Source organism: Amorphotheca resinae (assembly GCF_003019875.1).
Source record: "Amorphotheca resinae ATCC 22711 unplaced genomic scaffold M430scaffold_2, whole genome shotgun sequence".
Taxonomy (NCBI): Eukaryota; Fungi; Ascomycota; class Leotiomycetes; order Helotiales; family Amorphothecaceae; genus Amorphotheca; species Amorphotheca resinae.
The window spans coordinates 441113-468838 of NW_020194472.1; the positions used below are offsets into that span (position 1 = coordinate 441113).

At 49.4% G+C, this 27726-nt stretch overlaps 12 protein-coding genes across 12 annotated transcripts; 7 read left to right on the forward strand and 5 right to left on the reverse strand.

Annotated features, from left to right (window-relative positions):
• Positions 1-847: 847 nt before the first annotated feature.
• M430DRAFT_24935 (hypothetical protein) lies at positions 848-1876 on the forward strand (the record flags this gene model as incomplete). Its single annotated transcript, XM_024865163.1, has 2 exons — positions 848-853; positions 917-1876. 2 exons carry the CDS (start codon positions 848-850, stop codon positions 1874-1876), a joined length of 966 nt encoding a protein of 321 aa, XP_024723689.1.
• Positions 1877-3571: 1695 nt separating this feature from the next.
• M430DRAFT_272486 (hypothetical protein) lies at positions 3572-4537 on the forward strand. The gene has a single exon (XM_024865559.1). It carries the CDS (start codon positions 3577-3579, stop codon positions 4393-4395), a length of 819 nt encoding a protein of 272 aa, XP_024723690.1. The 5' UTR covers positions 3572-3576; the 3' UTR covers positions 4396-4537.
• A 536-nt stretch (positions 4538-5073) lies between these two features.
• Positions 5074-9912, reverse strand: M430DRAFT_198323 (hypothetical protein). Its single transcript, XM_024864163.1, has 8 exons — positions 9882-9912; positions 7562-9819; positions 7316-7509; positions 6977-7260; positions 6805-6923; positions 6051-6754; positions 5849-6003; positions 5074-5799 (listed from the first exon to the last, which is right to left on the reverse strand). Exons 1-8 carry the CDS (start codon positions 9882-9884, stop codon positions 5146-5148), a joined length of 4371 nt encoding a protein of 1456 aa, XP_024723691.1. The 5' UTR covers positions 9885-9912; the 3' UTR covers positions 5074-5145.
• Positions 9913-10079: 167 nt separating this feature from the next.
• On the forward strand, positions 10080-10552 carry M430DRAFT_133252 (hypothetical protein; the record flags this gene model as incomplete). Its single annotated transcript, XM_024862288.1, has 3 exons — positions 10080-10113; positions 10167-10256; positions 10352-10552. The coding sequence occupies exons 2-3, from the start codon at positions 10179-10181 to the stop codon at positions 10550-10552; spliced, it is 279 nt and encodes a 92-aa protein (XP_024723692.1). The 5' UTR covers positions 10080-10113; positions 10167-10178.
• A 567-nt stretch (positions 10553-11119) lies between these two features.
• Positions 11120-11731, reverse strand: M430DRAFT_32930 (hypothetical protein). The gene has a single exon (XM_024866258.1). It carries the CDS (start codon positions 11685-11687, stop codon positions 11151-11153), a length of 537 nt encoding a protein of 178 aa, XP_024723693.1. The 5' UTR covers positions 11688-11731; the 3' UTR covers positions 11120-11150.
• Positions 11732-13908: 2177 nt separating this feature from the next.
• Positions 13909-14413, reverse strand: M430DRAFT_24939 (hypothetical protein; the record flags this gene model as incomplete). Its single annotated transcript, XM_024865164.1, has 2 exons — positions 13909-14230; positions 14268-14413. The coding sequence occupies 2 exons, from the start codon at positions 14411-14413 to the stop codon at positions 13909-13911; spliced, it is 468 nt and encodes a 155-aa protein (XP_024723694.1).
• Positions 14414-15073: 660 nt separating this feature from the next.
• M430DRAFT_15834 (hypothetical protein) lies at positions 15074-16298 on the forward strand (the record flags this gene model as incomplete). Its single annotated transcript, XM_024863334.1, has 4 exons — positions 15074-15191; positions 15246-15588; positions 15642-16198; positions 16255-16298. The coding sequence occupies 4 exons, from the start codon at positions 15074-15076 to the stop codon at positions 16296-16298; spliced, it is 1062 nt and encodes a 353-aa protein (XP_024723695.1).
• A 1625-nt stretch (positions 16299-17923) lies between these two features.
• M430DRAFT_39234 (hypothetical protein) lies at positions 17924-19104 on the forward strand. Its single transcript, XM_024867301.1, has 4 exons — positions 17924-18216; positions 18322-18417; positions 18473-18640; positions 18765-19104. The coding sequence occupies exons 1-4, from the start codon at positions 18013-18015 to the stop codon at positions 18903-18905; spliced, it is 609 nt and encodes a 202-aa protein (XP_024723696.1). The 5' UTR covers positions 17924-18012; the 3' UTR covers positions 18906-19104.
• Positions 19105-19941: 837 nt separating this feature from the next.
• M430DRAFT_63724 (hypothetical protein) lies at positions 19942-21344 on the forward strand. The gene is made up of 4 exons (XM_024869075.1): positions 19942-20056; positions 20141-20241; positions 20308-20558; positions 20635-21344. The coding sequence occupies exons 1-4, from the start codon at positions 20014-20016 to the stop codon at positions 21035-21037; spliced, it is 798 nt and encodes a 265-aa protein (XP_024723697.1). The 5' UTR covers positions 19942-20013; the 3' UTR covers positions 21038-21344.
• Positions 21345-21576: 232 nt separating this feature from the next.
• Positions 21577-23484, reverse strand: M430DRAFT_96534 (hypothetical protein; the record flags this gene model as incomplete). The annotated part of the gene is made up of 4 exons (XM_024869970.1): positions 21577-22398; positions 22453-22690; positions 22742-23159; positions 23217-23484. The coding sequence occupies 4 exons, from the start codon at positions 23482-23484 to the stop codon at positions 21577-21579; spliced, it is 1746 nt and encodes a 581-aa protein (XP_024723698.1).
• A 1614-nt stretch (positions 23485-25098) lies between these two features.
• M430DRAFT_198410 (hypothetical protein) lies at positions 25099-25413 on the reverse strand. Its single transcript, XM_024864164.1, has one exon. It carries the CDS (start codon positions 25317-25319, stop codon positions 25131-25133), a length of 189 nt encoding a protein of 62 aa, XP_024723699.1. The 5' UTR covers positions 25320-25413; the 3' UTR covers positions 25099-25130.
• A 56-nt stretch (positions 25414-25469) lies between these two features.
• Positions 25470-26676, forward strand: M430DRAFT_94689 (hypothetical protein; the record flags this gene model as incomplete). Its single annotated transcript, XM_024869852.1, has 3 exons — positions 25470-25807; positions 25853-26167; positions 26214-26676. The coding sequence occupies 3 exons, from the start codon at positions 25470-25472 to the stop codon at positions 26674-26676; spliced, it is 1116 nt and encodes a 371-aa protein (XP_024723700.1).
• Between the last annotated feature and the right edge of the window lie 1050 nt (positions 26677-27726).

Consider the following 27726-nt stretch of genomic DNA (forward strand, 5'->3'; position numbering starts at 1 on the left):
TAGCAAATCTCCTCTCCATAGTTCCCCTTTTCATACAGCTATCCGAAGTGTCGACGGCCCTAGAGCACTTTGATGTACAATGGAAAGCAAACGAAGCCAGCTCGCTCCTCACAACTCCCTACTCTCTGTCAGCACTCACAGATCTGACGTTGTATAAAGCTCTGCTCCTGCATTTCACTTCTAGTCTGGGGATAGAACTAAGCAGGCAGCGTGTGCTCAGTCATTGATACATTTCCCGCTTAGCTATATATCTGACAACTTGCAGTCCCATCACCTATATGTAACAGAAATGTAGTTATCGGAATTCCTCACCTACGTATTTCCAGGCATTGACTGATGTCAAGTGTGAGAGAGAGAGAGAGTATACGGAGTTTGCGAGCAGGATTATCGAGGACACTCTCGCTGTGACATCTGCAGAACAAAGTATAGGAAAAATTGGAAGCTTATAGATACTATCGAGAAGCCCAGGTTTAATGATGGCGATATCTTGCCTATGTTCGTTTATGGAGATTGAAGGGATTGGCTGTGTGGACGCTCCTTATCAGGAGGAAGTTTTCCGGGCCTTTTAGTTCGGGTGTTCAGAGGCATGATCCAGAGTTTAGGAATTTATCTCGCGTACTACAGGCCTCTTGTCCTATATGGATATTTTGATTTTGACACAGAATGTAGTTGATACACTGTATCTTCTCAGAGACCTAAAGGCTAAAGCCTCTATTGCCCGTAGACGCAATTGGTAAGTGGGGCTTATTAGCCACCTTCGGCCACAACCGCAAATCCACAACCCCGCGCAAACCTCACGATTTTTCCTTCCTGGGGCTTCACCTCAGACATTCACGAGACCAACATCATGCCTGTAAGTATCCTATATCTCCAGCATGCCCACCTCGTCGAACAATTAACCTAACCGCGCCCCCAGCTAATAATCCTAACCGGCTACCCCACATCCGGCAAAACCCACCGCGCCCAACAGCTCTACACATACTTCACTGAAAAAATCTCGTCGCTGCCGGCCTCGTCTCCAGTTTCCGGGCTCCGCGTACATCTGATCTCCGACCACACCCTCGGGATCCCGCGGTCCGTCTACAACCTCGAGACGAAGGATGTGCACGAGCGCTCGAACAACGCCTCGGAGAAGGATGCCCGCGCGACAATCTACGCGGCCGTGAAGCGGGTGCTGACCAGCAAGGACATGGTGATTCTGGATGGGGGGAATTATATCAAGGGATGGAGGTACCAGTTGTATTGCGAGGCGAAGGCGGTTCGGACTACGCATGCGGTGGTGCATGTCGGGACGCCGGTGAGCCAGGCGCGGGAGCTCAACCAGAAACGCTTAGGGGAACGGGATGCTGCTGCGGGGGAGGAGGCGAGGGAGGAGGAAAGACCGTATGAGAGCGCGTGTTGGGAGAATCTGGTGTTCCGGTATGAAGAGCCGAATGCGATGGCGCGCTGGGATAGTCCGCTCTTCACGGTGCTATGGGACGACGCTGCGCCGCCGGGCGACGCGATTTGGGATGCGCTGATCGGGTCAGAGGCTGAGGGGGGCAAGAAGCTGGTGCGTCCGAATCAGGCGACGGTCTTGCCGCAGGTTAGTAGCGAGGATTTCCTGTATGAGCTGGATCGAAGTACGCAGATGATCCTGAATCGGATTCTAGACTGGACGAAGGATCATCCGGGGGAAGGGGGTGGGGAGGTTAGTGTTGGGGAGGAGGATAAGGAGGAATTGGTGGTTGAGCTGCCTCCGAATCCGGTGGGGTTGCCTGCGCTGCAGAGGTTGAGGAGGCAGTTTATTGGGCTGAATAGGAAGAATCCGGTGCCGGTAAAGAGAATCAGGGAGAGTTTCGTGGGGTATCTGAATGATTCCTTTCAGGCTGCATAAATCGGAAGCGCATGGGTTTGGAGTCTGGATTATGGAGAGTTTGGAATCGATACCCCAGGTGTTCAAGGATTGGTAGATATCAAACCCAAAAGTAAAGGCATCATGGAACCCTCTATACTTACTGATCTTCAGGTCGCTCTAAACATGATCGCCACATCACGATCCTTGCTGTCCACCCTATTGATCATCCCGGAAGGGACTGATATCCCATCCTTGCACTGTTCTTCCGCATTGTTGTTGGGCCGTATATTGGGCTTCTGTTCCTAGTCAAGGCGAGGCAATCTGTTCAAAGCCCTGACCCCAAAGCTCAGGCCGCAACGGAATTACTAGGCGTGTAGTGCAGTGTTGGAGGGAGAGTGGTCAGACTGCTATCCGCGTAAAGCGAGACTGGTGGTTTTGGTATATGCAGAGTTGAGTTCAACTCCCTTCCTTTATCGCCCACTGGATTAAAACTTGGAGCGTATTGTGACCTACTATTCTGCCTATCATATCTCTCGGCTGTGTTGAAGGTAGTTGCTGATAGCAACGAGGTGTTTATGCCCGCGGGAACGAAATGGGGTTTCGAAGTTCCTAGGTAGAGAATGTTTATGTGGAGACATGTACTTGCAGATGGCGGGAGGGGTTGAGAGATCCCAGTAGCCGCTGGCATGGAGTACTACTAGCCGTTGTTCTCAAGTTAGTGATACAGCAATATAAGACGAGAGTAAGTGAAAGGATTGGAAGCAGAGTTGAACTTTACTCTTATATAACTCTCATATAAGTATATGCCAATCAAACTTCTTAAGTCTGTGCAACAAGAAAACACATTGGGAAAGCTGTTCAAGTGGTGTTCAAGACACATATCGCAGGGGTTTGAGCTACCTTGGAAGTAGGTTCATACATTGAATTTAGGGAATCTTGTCACCAAATATGGCAAACAGGCTAGTTTGGCACGCCAAGCATAGAAACCCCAGAGTCACACTGGGTGGTGATTAAGGTTGACGATGACAGCGAGCTGTCCCAAGGTTGAGGACGACACATGTTCGCGGCTTTAAAAGTCCCAACCATAGGATCTTCTACAGTCACCCGAAAGGGCGGCCCTAGGCTTTTGCCATTTTGTTCTATTTCGCATTTTTTTAATGGCTCTTGTCGCGTGCCAGGGGATGGTGAAGATAGGTTAAGCCAAATTGAACCTTTTGATCTGATTTGGAGCAAGTCCAAGTTGACGATAGAAGCGAGGAGAACGAACAAGCCTCGACTTCGAATCTTGACTTGAGATAGGATGTTCTTCTGTTTAGACGCCGAGATATACATCATTATTGTCAGAACTATCTTCTTGTTTTTGATCGCTATAAGTTCATTTGGCTGCTTTTTGTTATCCCAGATTTCTGACGATGTTGTTGTTTTTGAGTAGTTGCCCCTTTTGCTTAGCGAGGTCGCGCCTGCCCTCCTTGGAAGACCAATTCACTTACTTCACGCGCGCCTGTGAGATTAGACGCGTTTATCTTCGACATCTCACACTTTTGTCAACCTCTACTAGCAATCACCAACTGCCGACCATCCATTGACCCCGAGGACTCTTCAAGAGAGGTAGTTGATACAGCCATCCCATATCTCCGTCTTCTGGTAAGCTTAAGACTTGGCTTGACTCTGCCTTCTCCATTCACACTCATATAGATTCAGAGTACTCGGACAATTGTACCTCCCCCTTGCGATCCAAGATGCCCTTACGCGCTCCAACTATGGAGAACGCGCCTGATCCGGCTCCTTTTCCGTGGAGGGCATTGACCGCGCAGTTGACCGCTCCCTATCCGCCTGTGTTCCCGCTCTCGAAGTTCGAGCTCTTCCCTAAGCTCCCGATTGAGCTACGTCTCAAGATATGGAAGCTGAGCATGCCCGGACCACGTAGGGTCGATGTCCGATTCCTTAGCGACGGTCGCAGAGGCGATCATGAATTCACTGCAGAGATGCCTGTTCTCCTACACGTGTGCCAGGAATCTAGACAGGAAGTGTTAAAGAAGTATGAGGTTATCTTCAAGCATCCGAAAGCTTTGAACCAGTGTTACTTCAATTTCGAACTCGACACCCTCCACATGCTTTACAGCTCATGCAGCCAGAAATATCAGTTTGTTGCCAAGTCCAAGAGCCCGGACAGCATTAAGAAAGTACAAAAGCTAGCAATAGATGGAGTTAGTTGCTCGACTTTTTTCCAAAGATCCTCTGGTTCACATGGCAAGGCGCTCATCCTAGAGTTTCAGAATCTCAAGGAGCTGTCATTCGTGGTGGAAAATCATAATATTGACGGTCCATGTTGGTGCAGAGATACGGACTTCTTCGACCTAGCCACACCATACAGTCTCCGCACTCATCACGTGCTCGATCAGTGCCAAAGGGAAATGTTATATTTCCAGGCTTTTTTAGAGGACGAGGCAGAAGAAAAGGCTGTCGAAGAGTGGCAAGTCCCTGAGATTCTGTACAGAGGACTTTGCTTAAAGCATCTGTCATATGGCGGGGCAATTCATCTTCCTCAAATTCCTTAGATGCCGGCTCAAGTTTGGATGTTGGACGTGATTTGAAGGATTTGCATACACCTTACTTTTGTCTGGATTCGTCAGCTATCAAGCTCACCACTTTCATATTGTATGCTACGACGCTAATGACGGGATGGATGGGAGCTAACCCCCCTTTTTTTTTCTGCTGTTAATTTGTCATCACTCATGTTGTGCTTCTAGTAGATAGTCTACCGATGGCCATCAACACTTTGCTTCTACTATGGAGTAAATCTAATGATTGGCTTGTACTGAATACATCTCAAATACCAGACATGTTCTCTCCATCACTTCGGACAAAAAGTTAATCCTTCTCTCATATTGTACGTAACCCTCGTAGTTCTCTAGTGTATAGGTACGTTATCATATCCGCGGCCTCGCTTTGAGAACGTCGAGCGGCTCGCGGATGGGAAGGAAATCGGTGGGTCCTATCATAGCCCGTATCTACCTATCTGCTTGGCGATAAAAGGCGAAGCATGGGAAATACCCAAGGCTTGAGAGGCGGGGAGGGGTGGAGGGATGAGTAGGTAGTCACTTCACCTATTCTCCACCGGTCGTTGTGCATCAAGTAGGGTCTTTGTGAAAGGGAGTAGAGTGGGGAGGGATGAAGTTAGTTGAGATGCGCGGGTCTCGGATATCGAACAAGTCACGATGGTCAGTTACGGAATACACTTGTTGTTAAAATAGACAGTCTGAGACAATTGTTTGTGAAATACAGAAAGCCTAGATCTTTCTATATGACTACGAGCCTTTCCACTTTCCGAATTTCAAATAATCCCTGTACAGAGTGCCGAACACAGCGCGTCCACTCGAATCCAAGCCATCACCAATCATCCTCCTCATCTCGGGGGTTGTGGTATCGAAGATCGCGTACAAGCCGGGGACCATCTTCTCCCTCACCTCCGGCAACATGCGCATCTCCAGCTGGAACTTGATGTAGGTCGTGAGCACGAATTGCATGTGCTGGCCCGCCATCCGCTTTGCCTTGTCAGTCGCGGATGTGAGGTTATTGTGCTGGGCTCGGGCGACAGATGACACACTGGGATCGCAGATCAGCGTCACGAGCCGGGTGAAAGCGGCGGCGTGCAAAGCCTTGAGTTGGTGGCGGGGGGAAGCGAGCCAAGGGGGTGTGGGGAAGAGCTTGGCAAATTTGGTGCTGGTGTGTGGTAAAGGGATGAAGAGACAGCGGAGGAGCGCCTGCATGCACTGCACGACGAGGTGGAAATGGCCTTGCAGCTTTAGGCGATGCTCGGTGAGGACTGCTTGGAGGAGGTGGCAGAGATGGAGGTATATAGTGCCGGCTCGGATAGGACGTAGGGAAGGACCGCTTCGGGAGCAGATGATGGTGATACTGCCGAGCGTGCTGTCGATATTCCATTGGGATATTGAGCGGACCTGGTAACGGTTAGAGGAGAATTGCACGCAGCACTAGGGGTTATAATACCTTTGTTCGAAGCATCATTTCCATCGTCTCACTGAGCAGAAGAAACTGACGAACACTAGTTGCTTTCCATAGTTTATCGCAAAGTATATAATATGCTTTTGATAAATCAAAAGCTTCTTCATCATCTTCATCATCCTTCGAGGATCGTCGAGAGTCTGAAAGTGGTTAGTTTAGGATCGCAGAAGAGCCAGGAGCAACAAACCTTCACATGTCATAATAACCTGCCTGGCGGCCAGCAGCTTGTCCAACTGTGACAAACCAACCATTTCATCTCCGAAAGTCAATTTCAGCAGGTCCAATTTCTGTTGTTGATTCTTGCCTTTGGCAAGAGCCGTAACCTTCTCAGAAATGCCTTGCCTGCCGTAAATAGTTGACGTGTCACCCGCGAGCTCTTTATTAAGAAGCTCCCCATCAGCATCACGAGCATGAATAGACATGAATGTTGCTAGCCGTGTTGCCACCTCATGCTCCGTCTCCTTAAGCGATGCAATAAACGACTCGACTTCATCAGCAAGCTTGGCCAACTTAGTCCCATCGACGCTCAGTGCTGATAGAGCATCGATTATACAGAGAAGTTGAAGATCTTTCCCATTCTCGTCGCTCGATTTAGAAGACTTCTTGCCTTTCTCGAGAAGACGTTTCAACTGAGCGAGGAGAGATTTCTTGATAAGATCCGCAATGCTCTCCAATTCGCTGTCACTGATGATACCGTGACTGTCGAGGGCTGTGGCTTTGGCTGAGAGGGCTGTGAGAACGACTTGTAATAGGGTGACCAAGGCAAAGTTCCAACGGTCCTTGTGTTTAACTTTCTCTCCGGAACCCGTTTTGCTCTTTTCCCGAATATGACTTATAACGTCCGAGACGTATTCTTGGCTTCGAGGCTGATCGAGGTTTGCTGTCATATGACTAAGAAATCTCTTAGTATCCAGAAATGCGATGGTCAGAAGGATGCTTACAACAGAGTCAACTCGGCGAGTCTTTTGAACTCGGCAAGGTTTACCTGCGGGTTTGAAATTGGAACCTTTGGGTTGGCTAGGGCCTCAGCGAGGTGGATGAGATCTTCATATTTCATTCCCTAAAGCCTGTTAGCATATAACAAAAGTGTGTACACTATGAACCATTGCTAACCTCGTAGGAAGGAGGGAGTTGCATAATCCTGGATTTCAGGCTAAGCACCTCTGAGTTCAGTGCTGTTAATTCATATGAAGGGCTTTGAGATGCATCTTCCTTTTCGCCGGGACCCTTGGGAGCATAAAGCCAGGATTGCCTAATACGTATTCTGTCTTTCCTCGAAAAGACATCCAAGGGTATTTGTAACAAAGAGCGGACGGAGAAGGCATTGGTGTTTGGGGATTTGACCAAAGGGTTTTCTATGTTAGTCTCGGAGAGTAGCATGATATCGATCATTTGGCCTGGACTAAATTAGCTCCTTATGTAAACATCAGAGGGCGCTTTGTTTCGACGTACCGGAAAGGGCTTCGTTATTTTGAACGGCTGGGCTAAGCAATGAGGACACCCACAGGCCAGGAAAAGCGTCTGGATTTGTGCGAAGCCAGGTGTTGGAATCACCAGGAATAACACCAGGAAGAGAAGCAGATGCTATCCAGAACACGTTCTGCAACATCTCCCTAAAGGTATTGTCTGGTAACTCTAAGCCGAGCCTATTAAAGTCAGCTAACAGATCATGATAACTAGGTAGTCAGGTGTCTTTACCCAAACACTTTTGGATACTCAACGAATATACATCGTACACAGGACCACAACATCCAACCCATGCCCCTATACTGTGTATTTAAGTTAGGGCCGCATACTTCCTCGCCTAGCTGTCGCGATTTCCGAAGATCTCGCAGGAATGATTTGATGTCGCGAGCCAAGCATTGGAGGAAATTGAGCATCGACGGCTTTGCGAGGCTTTTCAATGGACTCCATTCTTCAACCGTTTCCCAAGCTGCACATATGCATCGGAGAGATTCTAAGGTTTCGAGGTCGATGGTATTCCCGTCACCAGCCTCGAGAAGTCGACCAGTAGCAAGCCTGCCAGAGAGCAAATCAAATGGCTTCGCCTGTTCTTCCCAGAGTTTCACTATTTCATTGAGCCCAGAACTCGTCATCCAGGATAATGATCTCGAGAGGATTCTCCAAGATCGCCATTTGTATCGCGAATCCAACTTTTCTGAACTCATATTGTCGAACATGATATGATAAAGACGTAATTGAACGGCATCAACGACTTCTGCATGGCTAATTGAGCTAGCTATGGCTTCTAGGATCACGCACACAGCATCAGGGCTTTTAGCGACCTGTTCATTCAAGAATTCCAGGATATCAGTAATTTGGCGGAGCGTCAGTGATGGTTCCAGGAGCTTGGAGAGCTCCACCTGGAGGGCCTCATCTTCCCAAGCACTGAAGATCGCCGTTGATGGTTGTTTTCGTTTTGCCTTTCGAAGTCTCTCAAATTCAACAAGTTGAGCAAACCAGTGGTGAATGAAACCAGAGAGATCGCGTGCATTTGCGAATTCTTTCATAAGAGGTACCACAACTCCTGTGACAACCTGACCCGATATTTCTGACCACGATGGATCTACTGAAGCAGTTGTGATACGAGTCAAGACTTCTTGCAGTAGGTTCTTCTCTTCGTCCGGTATAAGGAAGACATTTGCATCAAGAATAATGATCGTATGAAGTAGATCCCAATTGGTCGTTCCTTCAGAGAGAGCATATGTTGAGGTGATGGAACGTAGGGCTGGCAGTTCAAGGCTTACTTTGTGATCTATCGCACAATGGAGCATGCAACGGATAGCCTTGCTGTTCTGCTCAAATCTCGTATTTGGCATGGCTTTCACCAAAGTATCGAAAACTGTCTGAAGCCAAGCATCATCATGTGGCATCCGCCTACGAGATCCACGTGGCTGGATTGACCGAATTGCGACCTCAAACTGCAGTGGCGCATTTGCAGAGTCTTGTATGATAGAAACTCTCGTCAGAGTGTTCAGAAGATCTGATTCTGGATCGTCGAGATTTGCAGCCTTTGCTGGAAGTATAATATTCCTCGCAACCTGTTCTTCCAGTATTGGTAGCCAGTCTTGATTCTGAATTTCTCCTGATTTGACGGCTTTAAGTAGGGATATCAGGCCATGCGAGCAGTGAAGGGAATATTGCATCAAATCATCTGTCCCTGGAGCGTGGTAATCCCATATTTGTAGAAATTGAGAAAGCCATGTTTCACCCACAGGTTCACGTACTCCACGTTGGCTGTGCAGTATGCGGGATAGAGAGAGCCACAATCCTAGAATTTTGGCGGCCTCTTCAGCAGTGGTTCTCATGACTGTTTTCATGTACTCTGTTGTGAACGCAGCACTTCGTCCCTTTTCAACAATCACAAGGTTGACATTCGTAGAACGTTGCATGCCAGCAATGGCTTCATAAATGGCCTCCAGCAATTCTCCTAAGCCAAGATCACCCGTGCCGGTGGGATTTGTGACCAGCTCTCCAGACCGTTTCCGCTTCCTTGATACTTTCGAAGACGTCTCTTCCACCAAGGTCGAGTCCGAAGATGTTCTGTCTCCTGATATACTCCTACTCGTGTCGCTTGCTGCTTTTTGCGCCTCCTCCAACGTCTGCCGCAAAATCGCCATAAACTTCCGCTCCTGGAGTATTCGTGCTGCATTCGGAATGGGTATAGTCTGTAAAAGATGGGCAAGCAATCGCCATGAGGCAGGTGTTTTCCTGGGGATATCATCCTTCGGAGCCTGCAATTTCTTCAAGAGCCATCTTAACAACCACTCTTCTCGCCCATGGAAGGCAGCAGAGTTGGGCTGTTTCCCAGGATCATCTATTTTGAAACCGTGTTTGCCATCGAAATTTATGCCACCACCAATAAATTTCACGGCCTCGACAAGCTGATCCTCGAATGGAGCAGAGCCTTTCTCCAGCTCCGCAAGCTTCTCTTGCGCAGCTCGAGATGTAGACGCCTGCGAAAATCCATTAGCTTCAGTATTTCCCACAACCCCAATAATTCTCAAGAAAATCTTACCATTAAATCGTAGTTACGTCGTAAATTTCCAAGAAACCGACACTTTTTCTCGACAATTTCAAGGCATACAAAAAATAACACGGCAGAAAGATATCCACTATTCCCCATTCGGTAGAAGGGAATTCTCGGTGAAGCACCAAAACTCAAGGCCAGAACCGGAACGTCACACCTCGAAGTCGACATACAAACCAAGCTCCTCCTTAAACCAATCATTTATCTGCCACCCTTCGCGGTATGTCAATCGCTCTCGTAGAGTCATAGCGGAGCTCTAATAATACAGTTCAGGTAATAGCAAACATGCCAGAGACGTCGGTTGCTCCTCCCGCCGTGTCGCGACCCAGCAAGCCTGTTTCCGAAGCTCTGCTGAACGAGAAGGTAAGCTCTGAGCCAGCCCTGCTACTCGTCAATTTACCCTCCGAAGCTCGGAATTGCAGTGATACAGTGTGTGGCTAACGGTGGTCGATGAATAGTGGGATCACTGCCTCTCCTCGCTCCTAATCCGCTCCTCATTGGGTCTGTCCTTCGGTGTCGTCTTCTCGGTTCTCCTATTCAAACGAAGAGCGTGGCCTGCTTTTGTTGGCTTGGGATTCGGTGCTGGACGTGCGTATGAGGAATGCAATTCGTCGTTTTTGAGAAGCGGAAAGGAGGGTGTTAGGGTCCAGAGACCGTGAATTGGAGGGGATAACGAGGGATAGATGCATGATAGAGATAGAGTGATGGGTGGATGGTGTATGACTGTACAAAAGAATACATGGTTTTGAGGAGGAGTAATCGTACGTCCACATCTGTTGCTAGGAGAGTGCAAGAGTGAGAAGCCAGCCCGCGATTTACATCACGTCCGTCGATACCGGTTTCCTAGCCTCCTGGAAGGGATGGGTATCCAGCATAAGGGCCTGTTGCCTCCTTTCAACCCGAACTTCTTCCTCCCATAGTATTGCTCTATCGAGGGCATGTTCTCTCGTCCATTGCCTTTGTCGTATCTGTCGACATGGCTTGATTCTATTGCTCACGTGCTCCTCAGAAAGCTGGTTACTAAGACAATGACCAGTAATTTACACTGGCGAACAGTTATTGAACTATGGCTAGGGAGTTACAGAATTATATTGCAGCAGAGGAATGGAAAACCAGGAAAGAATCATAATCGTGCCATTGTTGGTCTCAGCATTTAGGTCATACTGCGTACGGTAACTTTGGAGAAGTTTCTACCTTTCTCTAACCAGTTCGATTTTCTGATTGTAGGGCCTTCTCTTCGTAGGTTCCCAATATCCTTCAACTCTCTAGGGCAATATATCCTCCCTTATTTGCGTAGCAGCAGTAACAGCTTTTCATGCCTTTAACACCTCTGTTACATACCCCCACAGAACCCCTCCCATCCTCATATGGTGGAGGCTCATCTGTGGAGTGCGTTCCCTCTGCCGAAGGCAAGGGCTCTTCTTCTGCTCCCCTTAACAATCTAGTTTTATCCCCGAACCCTTCCATAGATCCCTCCATCTCCGGCCCTGACATCACTAACCCCTCACTCCCATCCACAGTTTTCTTGCTCCTACCGGTAACCTTCCCACCGAACTGCCGGGACGATTTTCGACGACGCTCTTCTTGTCGTCCTGCTGATGGCTTGGCAATCTTCGAATCATTCGCGCCGTCTACTCCGAGAAAGCTAGAAGGCGGCATTACCGCTCCCCCAGCTTCCTCTACAAACCGCACCGCCTTGTGTCCTCCAAACAACCCTCCAATCTCCTTTATAGCTTGCTGGCCATGTCCGTCGGTTGTTTGGGCGCTCTGCAGTCCTTCTTGCTTAGGTCCCATCACATGTCTCGTCGTCTGTACACCAACGAATTTCAGGCCTTTCCTAATCTTTCTCACCCTCTGCTTTGTATTTCCCTTAACTATGCTATCAGCAACATAGATCGAGACAAGCCACCCTAGAGGAATGATTAGAAGCATCATAGAAATGAGCAGCGCGAGTATTTCGAAGTGCGAGGCTTGCACCTGAATTTCGGTGTTGCGAGGGCGGTTGAACTGAGCGAAGGGCATCTTGCAAATCGTTTCGGGGTCTGCAGACGTAGGAAGAGTGCTTGGGCGAGGGATGGATGTATAGACGGTTGTGTCGAGGTGGTGGCGAGGTGGCAAGCCGGCGGACATTTCGAAAAATGCTGGGGGCAGCGAAATTTCTAAGTGGAGGATTATATAGCGATGCTAGGTGAGTGTTGAGGATGAAGGCAGTGTTATGATATCGAGGAATCGAGGAGGTGGAATGTCGGATTCGTAATAGGGAGATTCGGGCTTAATGATAATGCGTGCTCAAGATGAGCTTGTAGAGGACATCTTGAGGTAAACAGGGCAACTATTTTGAATGAAACAATACAAATCTAAGAGTATAACAGAAGGAATGGCGGTTCATGATGCGCTTGCTCTGGAGATCGCTCAGCACAGAAACGCCCCTTCCCTATCCGGCCTCAATAGGTATTCCATCCAAACTGTCATCGACTACAATGGAAAAAGGATACCGCAGGAGATTGAGAAAAAAACGTTTTCGTTTCGGCCGTTTGAGATTTATATTTCAGGAAAGAAATATTGCCCTCGCAAACTTTTGCATTGGAAATCTCTCTCCTCCGTGCCAGCTAGGTAAGCATGTGCACTTTGTGTTGCACACTGTCGCAGAAGTTCATGGGCTCACTTGAATCCTTGAGGTTGGGGGGTTGGGCTCCCGCATTGAAGACAGGAACAAAGAATGAGAGCTTCTGAGACTTGGGAGAAACCTTGTTCTCAAATAGAAACATTACATTTGATCGGCTTCTCCTTGGTTGTCTGGCTGCACCTTAGGAAATTCAATTCAGGGGCAGATGGCCACAGGTATCAAATCCAAGGACCACATACATGCAGTTGGTGTGTTAGTTATATATATGCATGAAGAGCACGCAGCCGCAGCTTTATCCTCGAGATGCAGCGGCATCCTACTCTCCTGTACAAGTAGTACCGCCGGCTAATACCGTGAGGTAACGCGTTTCCTGTGATGTGTCGACCGTGGCTTCGTTTCTCCATGCGATGTGAAGACTATCTACTCCGTATTTGTATCGAAGCGATATCCACACTTTATTCTAGAATACAACGTTGTAAAATGAGCTCTAATTTGAGGCTGACTCGCCAGTCGCGAATCGCGGGTAAGGCCCCTTTCCTTGATCGTTAGCCCTTCTCCAGCACATGGCAGCATGGATAATGGAGCCTTCAATCTCGTCTTGCTATGGATCAAAGAATCTTGAACCTTGTTGCAGCCAAGCGGGATGATGCCATTATTGCCGTGGGGCAAATCTCCAACGGTTTTCTTTTTTTTCGGGGTTCTCAAAGCCGATGGACACATATACGGTTCAGACTGCCGTAGGCCCGTAGGAGTAAGTCTCCGTCGTTGGTGCAGTCAACCTCGCCTGAGTCTCCTTTCTGCGAGTGAGCATAGCATATGGCAGATCTCATTGGACGGGTCCGCCGCATTTCGTCTCACTAATCTTATGCAGCGGCAAGGATGAGGCTCGAAGAGTCGAAGGTAACGAGGCGCAGCAAGCGTCAAAGAAAGATCGAGGGGATCAGATGATGGGATAGACTCGTTCGAGCGAACCCCTTTACGGCGATAAGTTATCGAGTGTGTGCAGTATGCCATATACACACCTATGTAGTATAATAATATCCCTTCGTCGTGTTAGAATGGGAAGCGTAACACCCCATAAGTCACATAATTCCTACCGACAGTGCGACATCCCTCGGTACAGTAAGCCGTATGTATTCCCTAGGAGGAGGAGCGTCAAAGACAAACCATAAGGTGATGAAGGCTCTTAAACTGGGCGTACACTCCGACCATACTGTGTACCTAAGGCCTAGGTACAGTAGTAGCAGGTACATGTACCGCGTTATTGTAGCAAACCCCCATGGTACAAACTGCAAAGTACCTTACTCCAAGGTATGTACCCCTATTTTCGTGGGAGAGGCTTACTCCGTACTGTACGGAGTACAACCCCAGGTCCCCCCCATCAAAGATCTAGCCGCCATAACGTCGTTTCCGCTCTGGTTCAGATTCATAGCTTCTGGGAGAGGTCCTGCGGCCAATACATCCTTCTGCTGACAGTGAAAGACTGGCTCTCATCGAGGCGGGAGAGGCTGTCGATGCCATCGATGTGGTAAGGAAGCCGTTTGACTCCTGAGACAAGAGCTTCGCTGCTGCTGCCAGGACCCAGGGCCAGGACCCATAGTAATATCCCGTTCGCTGGGCCGCATCGGATATCTGATACGCCTTTGGCCCAGGCGCCGCGCTCCTATTCGTGGACCCCTTGTCCATACCCCTATCGTAGCATCGGTAGAGCCTACGGAGCATTACTTATAGCCAAACCGTAGAAGTACCTGTAAAGCATATTAGATGTGCTGTATGTAAGCACCAGAAAGAGGACAAGAACGACGCTCTGTACCTTACGGAGTACTGCACGGGACACCAGCGCTGACCAGATCAGCAGGGCCGTGACATCTCTTCTCAGGACAACTGGGAGCATCTTTTGGACATCTTGTCATGTCAAGTTGTGTTCATTCTTATTCTTATTTTCTCACTTCATTAGTATCGACGAGCTGACACGCCTCACTCGCCTATTATCGCTCCAGCCTCAATCTCAGCGCCGCGCTACCGACATCTCCGATCTCCCCCAAGTCCCTTTGTCGTTCAGCCGTTCAGTCGTATCTCACATTGCAAACACCCTCATTCAATACGCTCTGCGAACTTTTGAGGCCGAGGAACATTGCATCTGTTCTGCAGACGAGTGACGGGTCTATCGCATACTGGTAAGCAAGATCTAGGAACCGCCCTCTTATCCCCAAGCACCCGCCAGCTAGCCGCCGAACGATCTGTCGGGAGCCTTGCCCAACCCAACAGCAGTGCTGGAAGACATTGGGCTCTCGGGCGACCGTCTTTCCAGAGACTCCTTCCATCCTATTCATATCCTATCCTTGGGCACCGTGTCGACATCGTTATTGTTGCCCGGTCGCTGTCTCTTCCATTCACTGTCCAGCCGTTCCTGAAAGTGTCAAGTTCGCGCGCTAACAATTTCGCTACAGACCGCATTTCCCAGCGGCCCATCTGCGACCATCAACCTCAACTCCTAATCATCCCATACAGCAACCTCAATCCATCGCCAGTACTCGCATAACACTCTGCCAAGATGGGTTGTGGCATGAGCACCGAGGAGAAGGAGGGGAAGCTCCGCAATGAGGAGATCGAGAACCAGTTGAAGAGAGACAAGATGTTGCAGCGCAACGAGATCAAGATGCTTCTCCTGGGTGCGTCCATGGGGAGCACAATACTTACGTCGTATATCGCTGACTCTTAAATAGGTGCTGGTGAGTCTGGGAAGTCGACGATCTTGAAGCAGATGAAGCTCATCCATGAGGGCGGCTACTCGCGCGATGAGAGAGAGTCGTTCAAGGAGATCATCTTTAGCAACACTGTCCAGTCGATGCGTGTCATCCTCGAGGCAATGGAGTCGCTTGAGCTTCCTCTGGATGATCAGCGTGCAGAGTACCACGTTCAGACCATCTTCATGCAACCCCAACAGATCGAGGGCGACAGCCTTCCTCCTGAGGTCGGAAATGCCATTTCGCAGTTGTGGAAGGACGCCGGTGTCCAGGATTGTTTCAAGCGATCAAGAGAGTATCAATTGAACGACTCTGCCCGATAGTAAGTTGTAACTTCCTCTACAGCCTGTTGAGCCACGTTGCTGATGTGTCTAGCTACTTTGACAACATCGAACGAATCGCTATGCCCGACTACATGCCAAACGACCAAGACGTTCTACGATCGCGTGTCAAGACCACTGGTATTACCGAAACTACTTTCATTATTGGAGACCTCACATACCGTATGTTTGATGTTGGAGGACAGCGTTCAGAGAGAAAGAAGTGGATCCACTGCTTTGAGAACGTCACAACCATCCTCTTTCTTGTCGCTATTTCCGAATACGACCAGCTTCTCTTCGAAGATGAGACCGTCAACCGTATGCAGGAAGCCCTCACACTCTTCGACTCGATCTGCAACTCGAGATGGTTCATCAAGACTTCGATTATCTTGTTCTTGAACAAGATTGATCGGTTCAAGGAGAAGCTCCCCGTCAGCCCGATGAAGAACTACTTCCCAGACTACGAAGGAGGTGACGATTATTCTCTGGCTTGTGACTACATCCTGAACCGCTTCGTCAGCTTGAACCAGCACGAGACCAAGCAAATATACACTCATTTTACCTGCGCTACTGACACCACCCAAATTCGCTTTGTTATGGCCGCCGTCAATGGTAAGCGCTTCAATCAGTACCCTATGTACTTCCCGACGCTCTGCTAACATTTGTAGATATCATCATCCAGGAGAACCTCCGTCTTTGTGGCCTAATCTAATCACTTTCAGCATGATCGAGCTGTGTGTGATAGAAAGCATAGTCAGCATTTCCTTGAATCGGATACACGGCGTTCATCTTGAAAAATATGGTGGTCCTTTATTATACCAATAATAGCTGCAGTCACACCTCTTCAGATCTGATCCTGGCTCTCTGACGGCGACGCTCACCTCCCACGGGCCTAAGCATGGATAGCGAAGGAAGGATAGACATTTGCTTATGATAGCAGCGGTTTGCGTTTCTATATGCTTCGCTGCGTCCATTTTGCGCCCTGACACTGTTTTCTGAATTCCTTTGTTTTTTCCTTGAGCACAGATTCTCCTTCATGGATGGCCATTCGGGAGTTAATAACTGTTGAGACCCGCCTCTTGTTTCTTTGTGTTTTTTGAATTTGCTAGTGTCATATAATAGCGACGACGACGTCCCATTTTAGGGCCGATTTGCTGGCTGCCTGTTGCTTTTGACTTGCTAGCGTTTGATGATATCGCCCATGGGTTATGAGTTGTGGAGAGGGGACGATCCGAGAGAAGAGATTGATAGATGGTGGTGATGGTGCGACGGCCGGGCAACTGCTGCTGCTTGGTCCACAGTAGTTGACGGTAGTTGAATAAAACGATTGATGTCATTCTGTGCCTCCTGCTCACGGTGATTTGTTTGAAACGATGGTTCTCAGTTCTGTTCAAGTACAAACCCTTGATTGGCTACCCTTAGTTATACTTTCGAAGTGAAGGTTTCACATGCCTCAGTCCCTCATCCTCTCTTTCATAATCGAGGGTCCTATTATCAAAGTCCTTTCTTCCCGCTCTTGTGGAAGGCTCTCTCGGACTCTCCTTGTATAATTTCAACGTGAAGACGTTCCTTCTTTCTCTTAAGTCGGACGGGATATTTTCAGCTTCAGTCTCTGACGGGTAGAAGAGGCAGGCATGGGTATATTGTGGCGGGCTCGTTTTATAACTCTTTTTATACTTAGAGTAGTGTAGCAATTGGGAACATGTTTTAGTGCTTGAAGAAGGTACGTTTTGACACAGCAGCTCCAAAGTTTTCCTCATGATGAAGTGAATGGACAGTCGCGTATAAGGGCGTAACGACAATTCTCCGGGACTAGACAAGATGAAGTTGCATAAGTGTAAGATTGGAACCCTAGAAGAGGAGAATAGGAGTAAAAACAGCTACTCTCTGGAAGAAAATAGTAGATGAAGTGAGCGGTTCAGAGAAGTGTGCAGAGAGCATGGGGAGAGAGGAGAGACAAGACTGCAAGACGGAATGAGTGAGGAACAGGAGAAGAGATGAGGAAGTGAGAGGTCTGGTTTGATAAAGAGACAGGTGAACGGACTCGCAGAGTGATCTATTATTCTGTGGGTTTTTTTCCTGGTAAGAGAGATGGAGATCAAGGGATCGGGAGGCTCAGACGATCACATGATCCATTTTCTAGTTCCACAGGCAGCTTTACTGCCTAATATATCAAGCATCTATTATTTTAAATCATTTTTTCTTCAGACTGACATGCCAATCCTGCTCAGATTCACTGGTGGCCGCACTGAAAGCTACGAGGTCTGTCACGTGATATTGAAGGATGCGAAGGTCAAGGCAACCAACCACCTCACCTCTACCTATGTCTAAGTGTCACGTATTCAGAGAACCATGATCTCCTGCAGCGTTTAAGTGAAACCATAAAACGAGAGAATAACGACTAGAATTACGGGACTTCGCCCTTGATGTATCTCCCCAAAATCTTTCTCCTGCTCTTATCCAGTCACCTGGTCCTTGCCCTCGTGACCCTCGATACCATCCGCGATCTCACCAGCCTAACAGATGAATGCCGGGATCGCATTACCGATGAAGGTGATGTGATACAGTTACCAGGAACGCCGCAAGTACATTTGGGAAGTGGGCAGGAAGATGGAGGGGAGATTGAGGATGTAAGTCGCATGTCGAATCCCTTCGTCCTTTCCAGCTTTCTAGATATGAATGCGCCGAAAGGTACAATGGATGAACCATCTAATAACACCATTTCTACTTCCCAGAATATCACATATGCGCTCCGAATCCTCTGTTCGGAGCTCTTCATTGCGCTTGAGACCCCGCTCTCTCCCCCAATCTCCTCCGCCTCTTCTTCCCAAGTAATCTCCTCCCCTCCCTCTCTCTTCATATCCTGGATTCTGACAAGAAAACTAGGCGGTGGAGTGCCAGATGGTGATTGAAGAATACCATGCGTTCCTAGGCGCAACTGTCCAGTTCCTGCATGAGATTCAGGAGCGTCAGATGAAATGGCGGTGGGATGCGCAGAGCGGGGTCCGTGACGAGTTAAGTTGGCTGCAGAGCCTGTGGGCGAGTCGGTCGTCGGTAGGTTTGCTTTATTCTCATTCTTTTACTTACTATCCCTTCTTGATTGCTGTTGTAGAGTTGGGAAAGAGAAGAAAGTGGGGCAATTCTTGACATTAGGCAGGAGAGCTAATTCGGGAGGTAGAATACACAGGATCGAAGTTTTATTGAGCAGCAGATGAAGATGTATGCTGAGACGGGTTGTTTTGGGACTAGTAATGAGGTGCTTAGAAGGGACGTGGAGATCGTGGAGTATATCAATGATTTGATTGATCTGTTTGGGTGATTTTTGATGTATGAAAGAAGGGAGCTTGGATTAAAGGGAAAGTGGGTAGGTATTGCTATGTTCTTCACGGGGTTGGGTTGTTAATGATGAGGTTCGGAAGACTTAATGCAGAACTCTGTGCTTGATCACAAAGAGAAGAATATGATAATAGGGTGGTTTACAAAAGTTTTCAATTTGATGACCCTTGGCTGTTGGCCTTCTTCATTTTTTGAAGTGTGGTTCTTTACAGTCCTTGCTTCTCGTCTCATACCTCGTGGATATCATGGTTTTATTTCATCCTTCAGGAAAAGTTCACATAATCTTGGACCTATTCAGGTTTCCTCCAGCTCAGATGCACAGCATTTCTTGCAAGTGCATTTCCCTTCGTGGACCTAGGGTCGCATTAATGATGACCATTATTATTTCACTAAGACCCATAAAGATACGCGGTCTGAGAGGGTAAATAACCATGTTGCTGTGAATGGGTTTGATATCGCAATTGTGAAGCGCAAGAAGGTAGAGAAGACTGTGGAGATCTTGTATGGCAAGGCACGAGGCGCCTGGGTCTATTCTAGATAGAATATTCGAATCAGTATCAGAAGATAAATTGCATACATGCTCATTCTGGGTGAGTAGCGGCCTAGTTACTGCGAGCCCATCCGAATATGCTAACTTTCAATATCCATGAATTGCAATCGAGTGGCACAGCAGATAGAATTGATTAATTGCTGAAGGGCAGGCTGGTTGACATCTTGATCGTCTCAAGACAGCTAAAATGAGGGGGGAATACCCCAGAGAATATCTTGCTTTCCAAAAGGTTCAACTGCCCATACTTTAGAGCATCTCCCGTGGAACAGCAACTTGCTGCGAGAAGCCTTCACTTGTACAGTATTGTCGCGACTTTTACCGTGTCGCAATTGAACCGTGACGAGATCGCCGGCGCGGAACCCCTGCTGCAGATCCTTGGCCTTGGCCCTGACTAAAATCGAGGCTAGCAACAACACCAAGGCTACCAGGGCGATGCCCAAAAGCTACTCTTCAAATTGGCCCTTCCTTTAACAAATCTCAATTATATACCTATCTCCCCTCGATATCCGCTCGGTCGCATCATCATCACGATCAATTCACGATGTCGTCGAATTCATATGCCATGGCCACAATCGGGGCTCGAAGTAAGTTCATCTCATCCAGCCCGCCAAGGCCCTTGCAATCTCGCACATTCGGATATGTAATGTATACTGACTGAGCTGGCGCAGATTTCAATCATGATCAGAGCGGAGAAGCGGAAGCTGAATATGACCGACTGCGCGATCTCGCACGACAAGAAGCTGCGAAGCGATCTAGTTGTTTTGACAGAGTCAGCTCCCCCCTCCCCCTCTCTTGACAAACGCATTGTAAGGTAGCTAGCTAACCAGCGAGATAGGCACACCAAGCCTACGAACGCGGCGATGGAGCAGCAGCGCACGAGCTCTCGGAGGAGGGAAAACAACATGCCGCCAAGATGGATATGTATAATAAGCAAGCGTCGGATTACATATTCCGCGAGAATAACGCCCCGGGAAGAGTGGCTGATGATACGATTGATCTCCACGGACAGTTTGTCGAGGAGGCGGAACGTATCCTGGAGCAGAGGATTCGATACGCGCAGCAGAATGGCCAGACGCATTTACACGTGTAAGCCCCTCCCATCCCTACCTTAGGAGGGATACATTGAGGTCATTCCTTGCTGAGATTCCGAAAAAACAATCAGGATCGTAGGGAAAGGCAACCACTCCGTAAACCACATCCAGAAGATCAAACCTCGAGTCGAGCAAGTATGTCAAGAACTCGGTCTGCAATACGCGACCGAAGAGAATGCCGGCCGCATCTACATCAATCTGCAAGGCGGCCCTGCTGTCATGCCGCCTGAGCATAATAATAGCCACAACCACCATGGAGGAGGAGGAGGCCAGCAGCAGCAGCAGCAGTCTCATGGCGGCTATCAACAACAACAACAACCTGGCTACGCGCCAGCACAATCACATCAACAATCTACTTACCAAGCCCCTCCTCCTCCACAAACTAATAACGAAAACGACGAGCTGGAAGAGCTGGCTATAAAGGTGATACCGAAGATTTTAAAGAAACTGAGCGGTTGTTGCGTCGTCATGTAATTTCTATCTAGAACGATCTATCTACCTCATCTTGGTTAGGTAGCGCGCGGAAGAAGAAGAAGAAAACGATACGAATTTTCATGGACTCAAGCAAGAATCGGATTTGGGATGATAATATAATGTGGTGGTAGTTGGAGAGATAGATACCCTTTAGGATGTTAGTTGTTCGTCCAAGATCTACTTACTTCTCTGCGATTTGAAGAGATATATGTATGTAGGTAGCTTGGTGTATGGAGATGAAGAAAAAAAAAAGGTTGTCGTCTGAAGAAATACTCGTTCAGGTATCTATTTTGTATGCCTGCGTACCTGGCTATTTGATGTACCTTTCTTACCTTATGTGCCTGACTAGGTAGATATAAACGGACAACCAGTCCGGTCCGGTCCGGTCTATTTAAGTAGCACCCCCCCCTTTTTCCACACCACTATCGCTCTCACAAAGGGATATCGAATTCTTAGTATACAACTATGTTATCTACATAGTGTACCTATATATATATATATATATATATATATCAATTAACAATTAACGACTAATCTAACTAACACAAAGTTTTATAAATCCGTTTCCAGCGCGGCCACGTCGAGCGATCCTGGCGCATGCGATCCCTCCAGAGCATAGATTCGAACTCGTGCCTGCCGGTGATCAAATCGATATCCTGGATCCGCACGAAGGGGGTGCGGTAGAAGATCTTATAGAAAGCGTAGAAGGCTAGAACGACCGGGAGCGCGAGGTAGGCTTCGAAGAAGTTGGAGGCGATCTGGGAGGGGGAGGAGTTGCTGCCGCCGACGGGGTCGATGGCGACCCAGAATTGAGCGGCGAGGATGAGGAGCAGGCTGATGAGGCCGATCCAGGACCCGATGGCGCCGACGGGGGACTGGTAGACGAGGTCGCTGAGGCGGTTGCCTTGCTGGAGCCAGGCTTTGCGGAATCGGATGTGCGCGTAGCAGATGGAGCACCAGGTGAAGATGCTGGAGAGCGCGGAGAGGGCCAGGAGCCAGGTGAAGGCGGGCCCTTGGACGGGAGAGAGGTAGAGGTAGGAGAGCAGGCCCATGGCGGACGCGACGCCGATGCTGACTAGGGGTCGGCCCTTGCGGTCTACGTAGCCTAGGATCTTGGGGGCTTGGCCTTGCTCGGCCAGCGCGGCGAGGGTGCGCGTCGCGCCGAACATGGACGAGTTGGCGACGGAGAGGACGGCGACCATGATCACGGCGTTCATGACTGAATCCAGACCCTGGATGCCGGCATCCTTGATCGCGATGATGAATGGGGAGGTTTTAGAAGCGACGTCGTTGACGCTGAGCAGGTCAGGATTATCATAAGGGACGATGAGGCCGATGATCAACATCGAGATGATATAGAACTATATCTTGCTGTCAGTATGTTGCCAGCGCGTGCGATTATGATAGAAACCTACAATAGCAATGCGCCAAAAGACCTGCTTGATGGCAGTGGGGAGAGCTTTGCTCGGGTTATGCGTCTCGGCGGCGGCGAGCCCTACCAGTTCTGTTCCGGAAAAGGCAAATGCGGCGGTGACGAGAATGTTGCAGAACCCCCGGAAGCCATTGTTGAAGGCACCGGGCTTTACCCAGTTTCGACCCCCGATATAACCAGTGTCCGGATCTCCTCCACAGTTGATCACGACGCCCAGGATACTTTGCGAGTTGGTCAATAGGGTCGGGGTGGAAGAGGTCGTTCATACTTACATAAAGCCAATGACTGCCGTGACTTTCAAGATAGAAAACGCATACTCGGCTTCACCATATGTCTTGACACCGCAGAGATTGATTGCGATGATGATGGTCAAGAAGATGGTAATACTGGCCCAGCCCGGAATGGGCGAGTTCCAGTAGTCCAGGGTGATGGTCGCGGCCATGATTTCCAACGGCATCACAACCAACCACTGTAAAGCATAATTCCACCCGCTGGCGAACCCCCAGGCAGGGTCGAGGAAGCGAGTAGCAAAGGCGGAAAAGGAGCCAGCAACCGGAAACGTCACGGCCATCTCGCCCAGAGCTTGAACTGTGCAGTACAGGACCGCTCCTATGATGATGAAGGCAATCAAGAGCGACGCTGGGCCTCCAGTTGCCAGAGCCTGTCCTGAGCCAATGAACAAGCCAGTACCTAGGTCTGTCAGCACCGTATTTTTGTGTTGGCAGGACAGCGAGATAAGGTGCTTACCTATTGACCCCCCGATGGCTATCATTTGGAGATGACGGCCCTTCAGTTTCTTGACCAGCGGAGTGTTTGCCGTGTTGAAGGCGGCCTGCTTTGCGTCAAACGTGCCTCCGATTCCATACTGGCCAGGGATGACGGGCGGGATGAAGTTGTTGGTCGCGCTACTCCGGAAGCCATCGAAAGCCTTGGGGAGCCTCCTCACTCTCTCGGGTCTCTCGACGAGCGGCGTGACGGTGGAGGTCGAGGCCGGGTAGGTTGTCGCTGTTTCCATGTTGTAAGAATCGTCCATCTTCTCTGGCGGGGGGAGTCAAATCTGGGGGATAGGACTAGGGCATAACGCGCCATATGTATACACCAGACGGGAGGTACCTCTGTACAGTACAGCGGTACTCCGGTGTGCAGTGTCGGTTGGATATCTCAGGGGAGAGGGAGATCGAAGGGGAGAGCTGTGTGTCTGGGCTCTCGAGCTTTGAAGGTTCGAATGTTGAAGTCTTGGAATCGGTGGACACTGGACACTGGACACGCGAGGAAGCAAGGGAGGGGGGCCGGGGGGGAGGCAGGACTCGGGCCGGTATCAAGACGTAACAATACGGGGAGATAAGATTGTGATGGACTCGGGGCACAGGATAGGGTGTAGACAGTGCAGTAGTCGTAGCATCAGGGCGCTGGGCGTACGGTGTGTGTGGGCAGATGCGGTGAAGATGCTTTTTCCAGCGACAGACTAGCTGGCCTGGGCTGACAGGGGGAGCGAGGGGATCGAGACAACATGGCTTTTGTTACTTCTCGATGGGCGTCCTTCTGTTGTAACTTGTCCACGCCCTGATCAGAAGCCAGAACGCTCTCCACTCGAACTATTGATGTGATAGCGGGCAGCCGGGAATATCGAACTGACTGGCTCGTTACATCCTCCTCTCCCCCGTCCCAGCGGACCCCATCGCGTCTCCCCGCGAATAACAAGCGCCAACCTCCCGTCGATCCTCGGCGCTGTCTCGCGCGTGCCTGGAGAGCCCACGACATTATTCGCCCACAACCCTGGAAGACCTCAGCAGTCTCTACTTCTCGAGTGTCAAGTCAATCAAATTATTCAAACCATTTCGCAAATCATCCGGTGCCGGCCGTGTGTGAACCAGCGCGATCATCCGGGCCATCGCGACCGTCATTCCAGGGCCTTCGCAACACCACCACGGCACAGTATCAGTCTCTCAGCCACCAGTCTACGCCACGGTTTTATACGGGTATCGCAGGCAGCGCAGATAAGTGTCAGGCCCTGTCCCCGTTTCACGATGCATCGAGAAGGTCGTTCGAACGTCCGAGTCCTTAGGGAGAACAGTGCGCAGAGCACCCTACAGGGTTCACACGGCCCTATAGCATGTTCTGCAGGGTCTCCAGGCTCTACCGGGTCTACAGTGGAAGTCTCCTGTACAGAATAACCCAGCCGATCATGCGAAGAGTCCCCCGCCCTGGCCACTCCAGCCAATCCAACCTTTTCCTCCTATCCAGCCATATCCGACTTTCTGGCCTATCCTACCTCGAGCTTCTTCTTCTTCCCTCCATTTGGCAGTCTGCGCCGCTCGTCTAGAGGTCTCCTGGCAAGAGTACTGTGCAGGTGGCGTCAAGGCACGCCAATCAAGTCGTCCCGCGCCCTTCTCTCAACCTCACTCGACCTCCCCTCGTTCCAGAAGTCTGGAGCCTCTTTTAAATCCCCCGAGTATCTCTCCAACCAGATATGCCATGCCAGGTACCAACAGCTCTCGCGTACGCGGCATTCAATCGGCCTTCTCCCGTGTTTACACGGGGGGACAGTGGCGTCCCGTGGCGTTGATACCTCGGATCTTGTCCCTCTCATACAGGTAGTTGCTCCCGCTTTCTGCGTTCCATTCTGCTTCTACCGCTCGTATGCCGCCATTTCTTTAAAGATTAGAAATCTCTCCGTCGTACGATGTCGGCCGCATTGTTCCCCCTGGATTCTGCATAGTGACAGGTTGCATCGTCCAGATCAATTTCGTACCTGCAACGAGTGATGTTTCTTCTCGCATGTGTCCAGTCCTGGTAAGCCTTCCTGGATAATTGATAGGCTCTCTCATCACAATTCATCAACTCGAGCATGACGGTGTCTTATCACTATCTATGAAGATTCCACAGATCTTCAACAGCCGGCGAACATCTGTACGCGGGTCTCAATCCTCCATATCAACAGCATGCCCACCCTCTGCGCTATCACTTCAAGCCAAGTGTAGTCAAGCGGAGTAGCACAAGATGGACCTGCTCCACCTCATCAGTCCGGCTCCCGATCCAACAGACTCGAGAGAGAACAAGCCTTCGATTCTTGTGAGCTGGTGGTGTACTGTATATGCCGTCACCATCATCCTCTTCCGCATCTGCGGGAGATATATCAGGACGGAGAGGGTCTACGCTGAAGATGGGATCATGCTGCTGGCTATTATACCCCTCTTCATCCGTATGGCTCTGGTACACGTCATCTTACTGTACGGTACCAACAATACCGTGGTTACTGGGTTGACCGCGGAGGATATTCATCATAGAGAACTTGGAAGTCGCCTGGTGTTGGCTTCGAGGATAATGTACGCTGTATGGTGAGTCGTCCGTTTCCCATAATCGGCCGAATACTGACAAGATAGTCTCTGGGCAATCAAATACAGTGTCAGCATGTTTCTCCGCACGTTGACAGAATCGGTCTGGCAACGTTCTCACCAGAAACTGCTTCGGTACCTGCACATATTTCTGGCCGTGACGTTCGTCGCCACAGTGATCAGCGACCTCGCCGCTTGCCAACCCTTCTCCCACTACTGGCAAGTAATTCCGGACCCTGGCCCTAAATGCCGGCAAGGCTACGCCCAACTCTTGACCATGGGCATCATGAACATCATCACCAACCTCACACTCGTCGCCTTCCCCATACCTATGATTATGAGATCCCGGCTTTCGCAAAAGAGGTACGCACTCATTCTGTCAATCAGTCATCCTATTAACAAATTCCAGGAAATTCGGCATCATCCTCCGCATGGCCCTCCCCCTATTCGGCATCATCGTCACCCTCTACCAAATCCCCAAAGTGATCTCCCACCACGGTGCGCAACCGTTCCGCACCCTCGTCGCCTCCTTCGACATCCTCATCTCGACCGCCGCCGCCAACGCCGTCGTGCTCGGCTCCCTGCTACAAGATCGCGGCTACAAGAAAGCGAAGTACAAGCACGGCGTCACGGAGCTCGATGGCTTCGCGCGGCGGCCCAGCGCCCCGGGCCACACGCTGCGCGATACGTGGGGCAGCGACGAAGACCTGATGCGCGGCGATGCCGAGGGCAAGGTCGTCGTGATCGGGATGGACGAGTTACCGATCCAGGGCGTGGAGGAGCCGGCTAAGGCGAAACTCTCGGAGATACGGGTTGCGTCGACGTGGGAGGTGAAGGTCGTTGAGCGATCGGTAGCCACGAATGAGACGTAGGGAGGTAATGTCTTTTCTTGTGTATAGTTCTGTTGTAAAAGTAATTTATTGTCATGTATATACTGTATGACTACTGTACCTCTGGATTTGAGTTCTGCTGTTCTATTGATATCCCAAAACTCTTCGCTATTCCTCCTAAGCCCAGAAATCCCACACCCTCAATTCTACCCCACCACCCATCCCTATCTCATCTCGCTCCTTCTTCTCCCCAACAACCTCCCTCCCTCCCTCCCTCCACCAACCCCCCTCCACCAACCCCCCTCCAACCTCCACCAAGCCATCCTTCTACTTCTTCCCCTTCCCCTTCCCTTCCCCCTTCCCCACCAATCCACAACCTAGCTAGCCATAAAGTCAGTTATGGAAGCTTTCGATTTCTCTTAAACCTGAATGTATATATTCTTATCATTCTATCACCTGAAATATCTTCATCATCACTCTCCGATGCTTGACAATCCTTCTTCTATCACTCTATCGCAGGATCATGGATATTTTTATATTTTCCGTTTTTGAAAAAAAAGGAATAAAGTTCGGCCTCCTTACTAGTACGATGTTAAATATAGATGTAGCTAGGTGGGTGGGTAGAGAGGATGTTGTGTAAGTGTGTTAAAGTAAAGTGGTGGATTCTTGTATGAGGATAGATACCTTATGTATAGATAGGTAGGTAAGTATGTTTTTTTAGGGGGCGTGTCGGTTTAGTTTGGTATGTGTTTTTGATTGGGAAAGTAGGTATTAAGTGATCTCTCTTCCTCTTTCTCTTCTATCTTTCTATCTTTCTGAGTAGGGAAGGATTTTGTGTATACCTATTAACTAACCAACCAACATAACATACCCCAGCTTTCTTTCTCTTCTCTCATCATACTTATCTACCTAAAACGTCTATCCATCCATCCCTCTCCCTTACTCCCCTCTTACATTACACACACACTCGTCGGTTCTTATATCCTTCCTTCCTTCCTTCCTCTCTCTCTCTCTCTCTCTCTCTCTCTCTCTCTCTCTCTCTCTCTCTCTCTCTCTCTCTCTCTCTCTCTCTCTCTCTCTCTCTCTCTCTCT

What these genes read in the sequence shown, in the direction of transcription:
- M430DRAFT_272486 (XM_024865559.1), top strand. Translation starts at nt 3,577, where the DNA reads ATGCCCTTACGCGCTCCAACTATGGAGAACGCGCCTGATCCGGCTCCT.
- M430DRAFT_198323 (XM_024864163.1), bottom strand. An exon ending in GAGTATCCAAAAGTGTTTGG is followed by an intron (nt 7,510 to 7,561) that starts GTAAAGACACCT and finishes TGACTTTAATAG; the next exon opens with GCTCGGCTTAGAGTTACCAG. An exon ending in CTCGCCGAGTTGACTCTGTT is followed by an intron (nt 6,755 to 6,804) that starts GTAAGCATCCTT and finishes GAGATTTCTTAG; the next exon opens with TCATATGACAGCAAACCTCG.
- M430DRAFT_32930 (XM_024866258.1), bottom strand. Translation starts at nt 11,687, where the DNA reads ATGGGACCTAAGCAAGAAGGACTGCAGAGCGCCCAAACAACCGACGGA.
- M430DRAFT_39234 (XM_024867301.1), top strand. Translation starts at nt 18,013, where the DNA reads ATGTATCTCCCCAAAATCTTTCTCCTGCTCTTATCCAGTCACCTGGTC. An exon ending in CCTCCGCCTCTTCTTCCCAA is followed by an intron (nt 18,418 to 18,472) that starts GTAATCTCCTCC and finishes CAAGAAAACTAG; the next exon opens with GCGGTGGAGTGCCAGATGGT. An exon ending in TGTGGGCGAGTCGGTCGTCG is followed by an intron (nt 18,641 to 18,764) that starts GTAGGTTTGCTT and finishes TTCGGGAGGTAG; the next exon opens with AATACACAGGATCGAAGTTT.
- M430DRAFT_63724 (XM_024869075.1), top strand. Translation starts at nt 20,014, where the DNA reads ATGTCGTCGAATTCATATGCCATGGCCACAATCGGGGCTCGAA. An exon ending in GGCCACAATCGGGGCTCGAA is followed by an intron (nt 20,057 to 20,140) that starts GTAAGTTCATCT and finishes GAGCTGGCGCAG; the next exon opens with ATTTCAATCATGATCAGAGC. An exon ending in GGCCAGACGCATTTACACGT is followed by an intron (nt 20,559 to 20,634) that starts GTAAGCCCCTCC and finishes AAAAACAATCAG; the next exon opens with GATCGTAGGGAAAGGCAACC.
- M430DRAFT_198410 (XM_024864164.1), bottom strand. Translation starts at nt 25,319, where the DNA reads ATGCTCGAGTTGATGAATTGTGATGAGAGAGCCTATCAATTATCCAGG.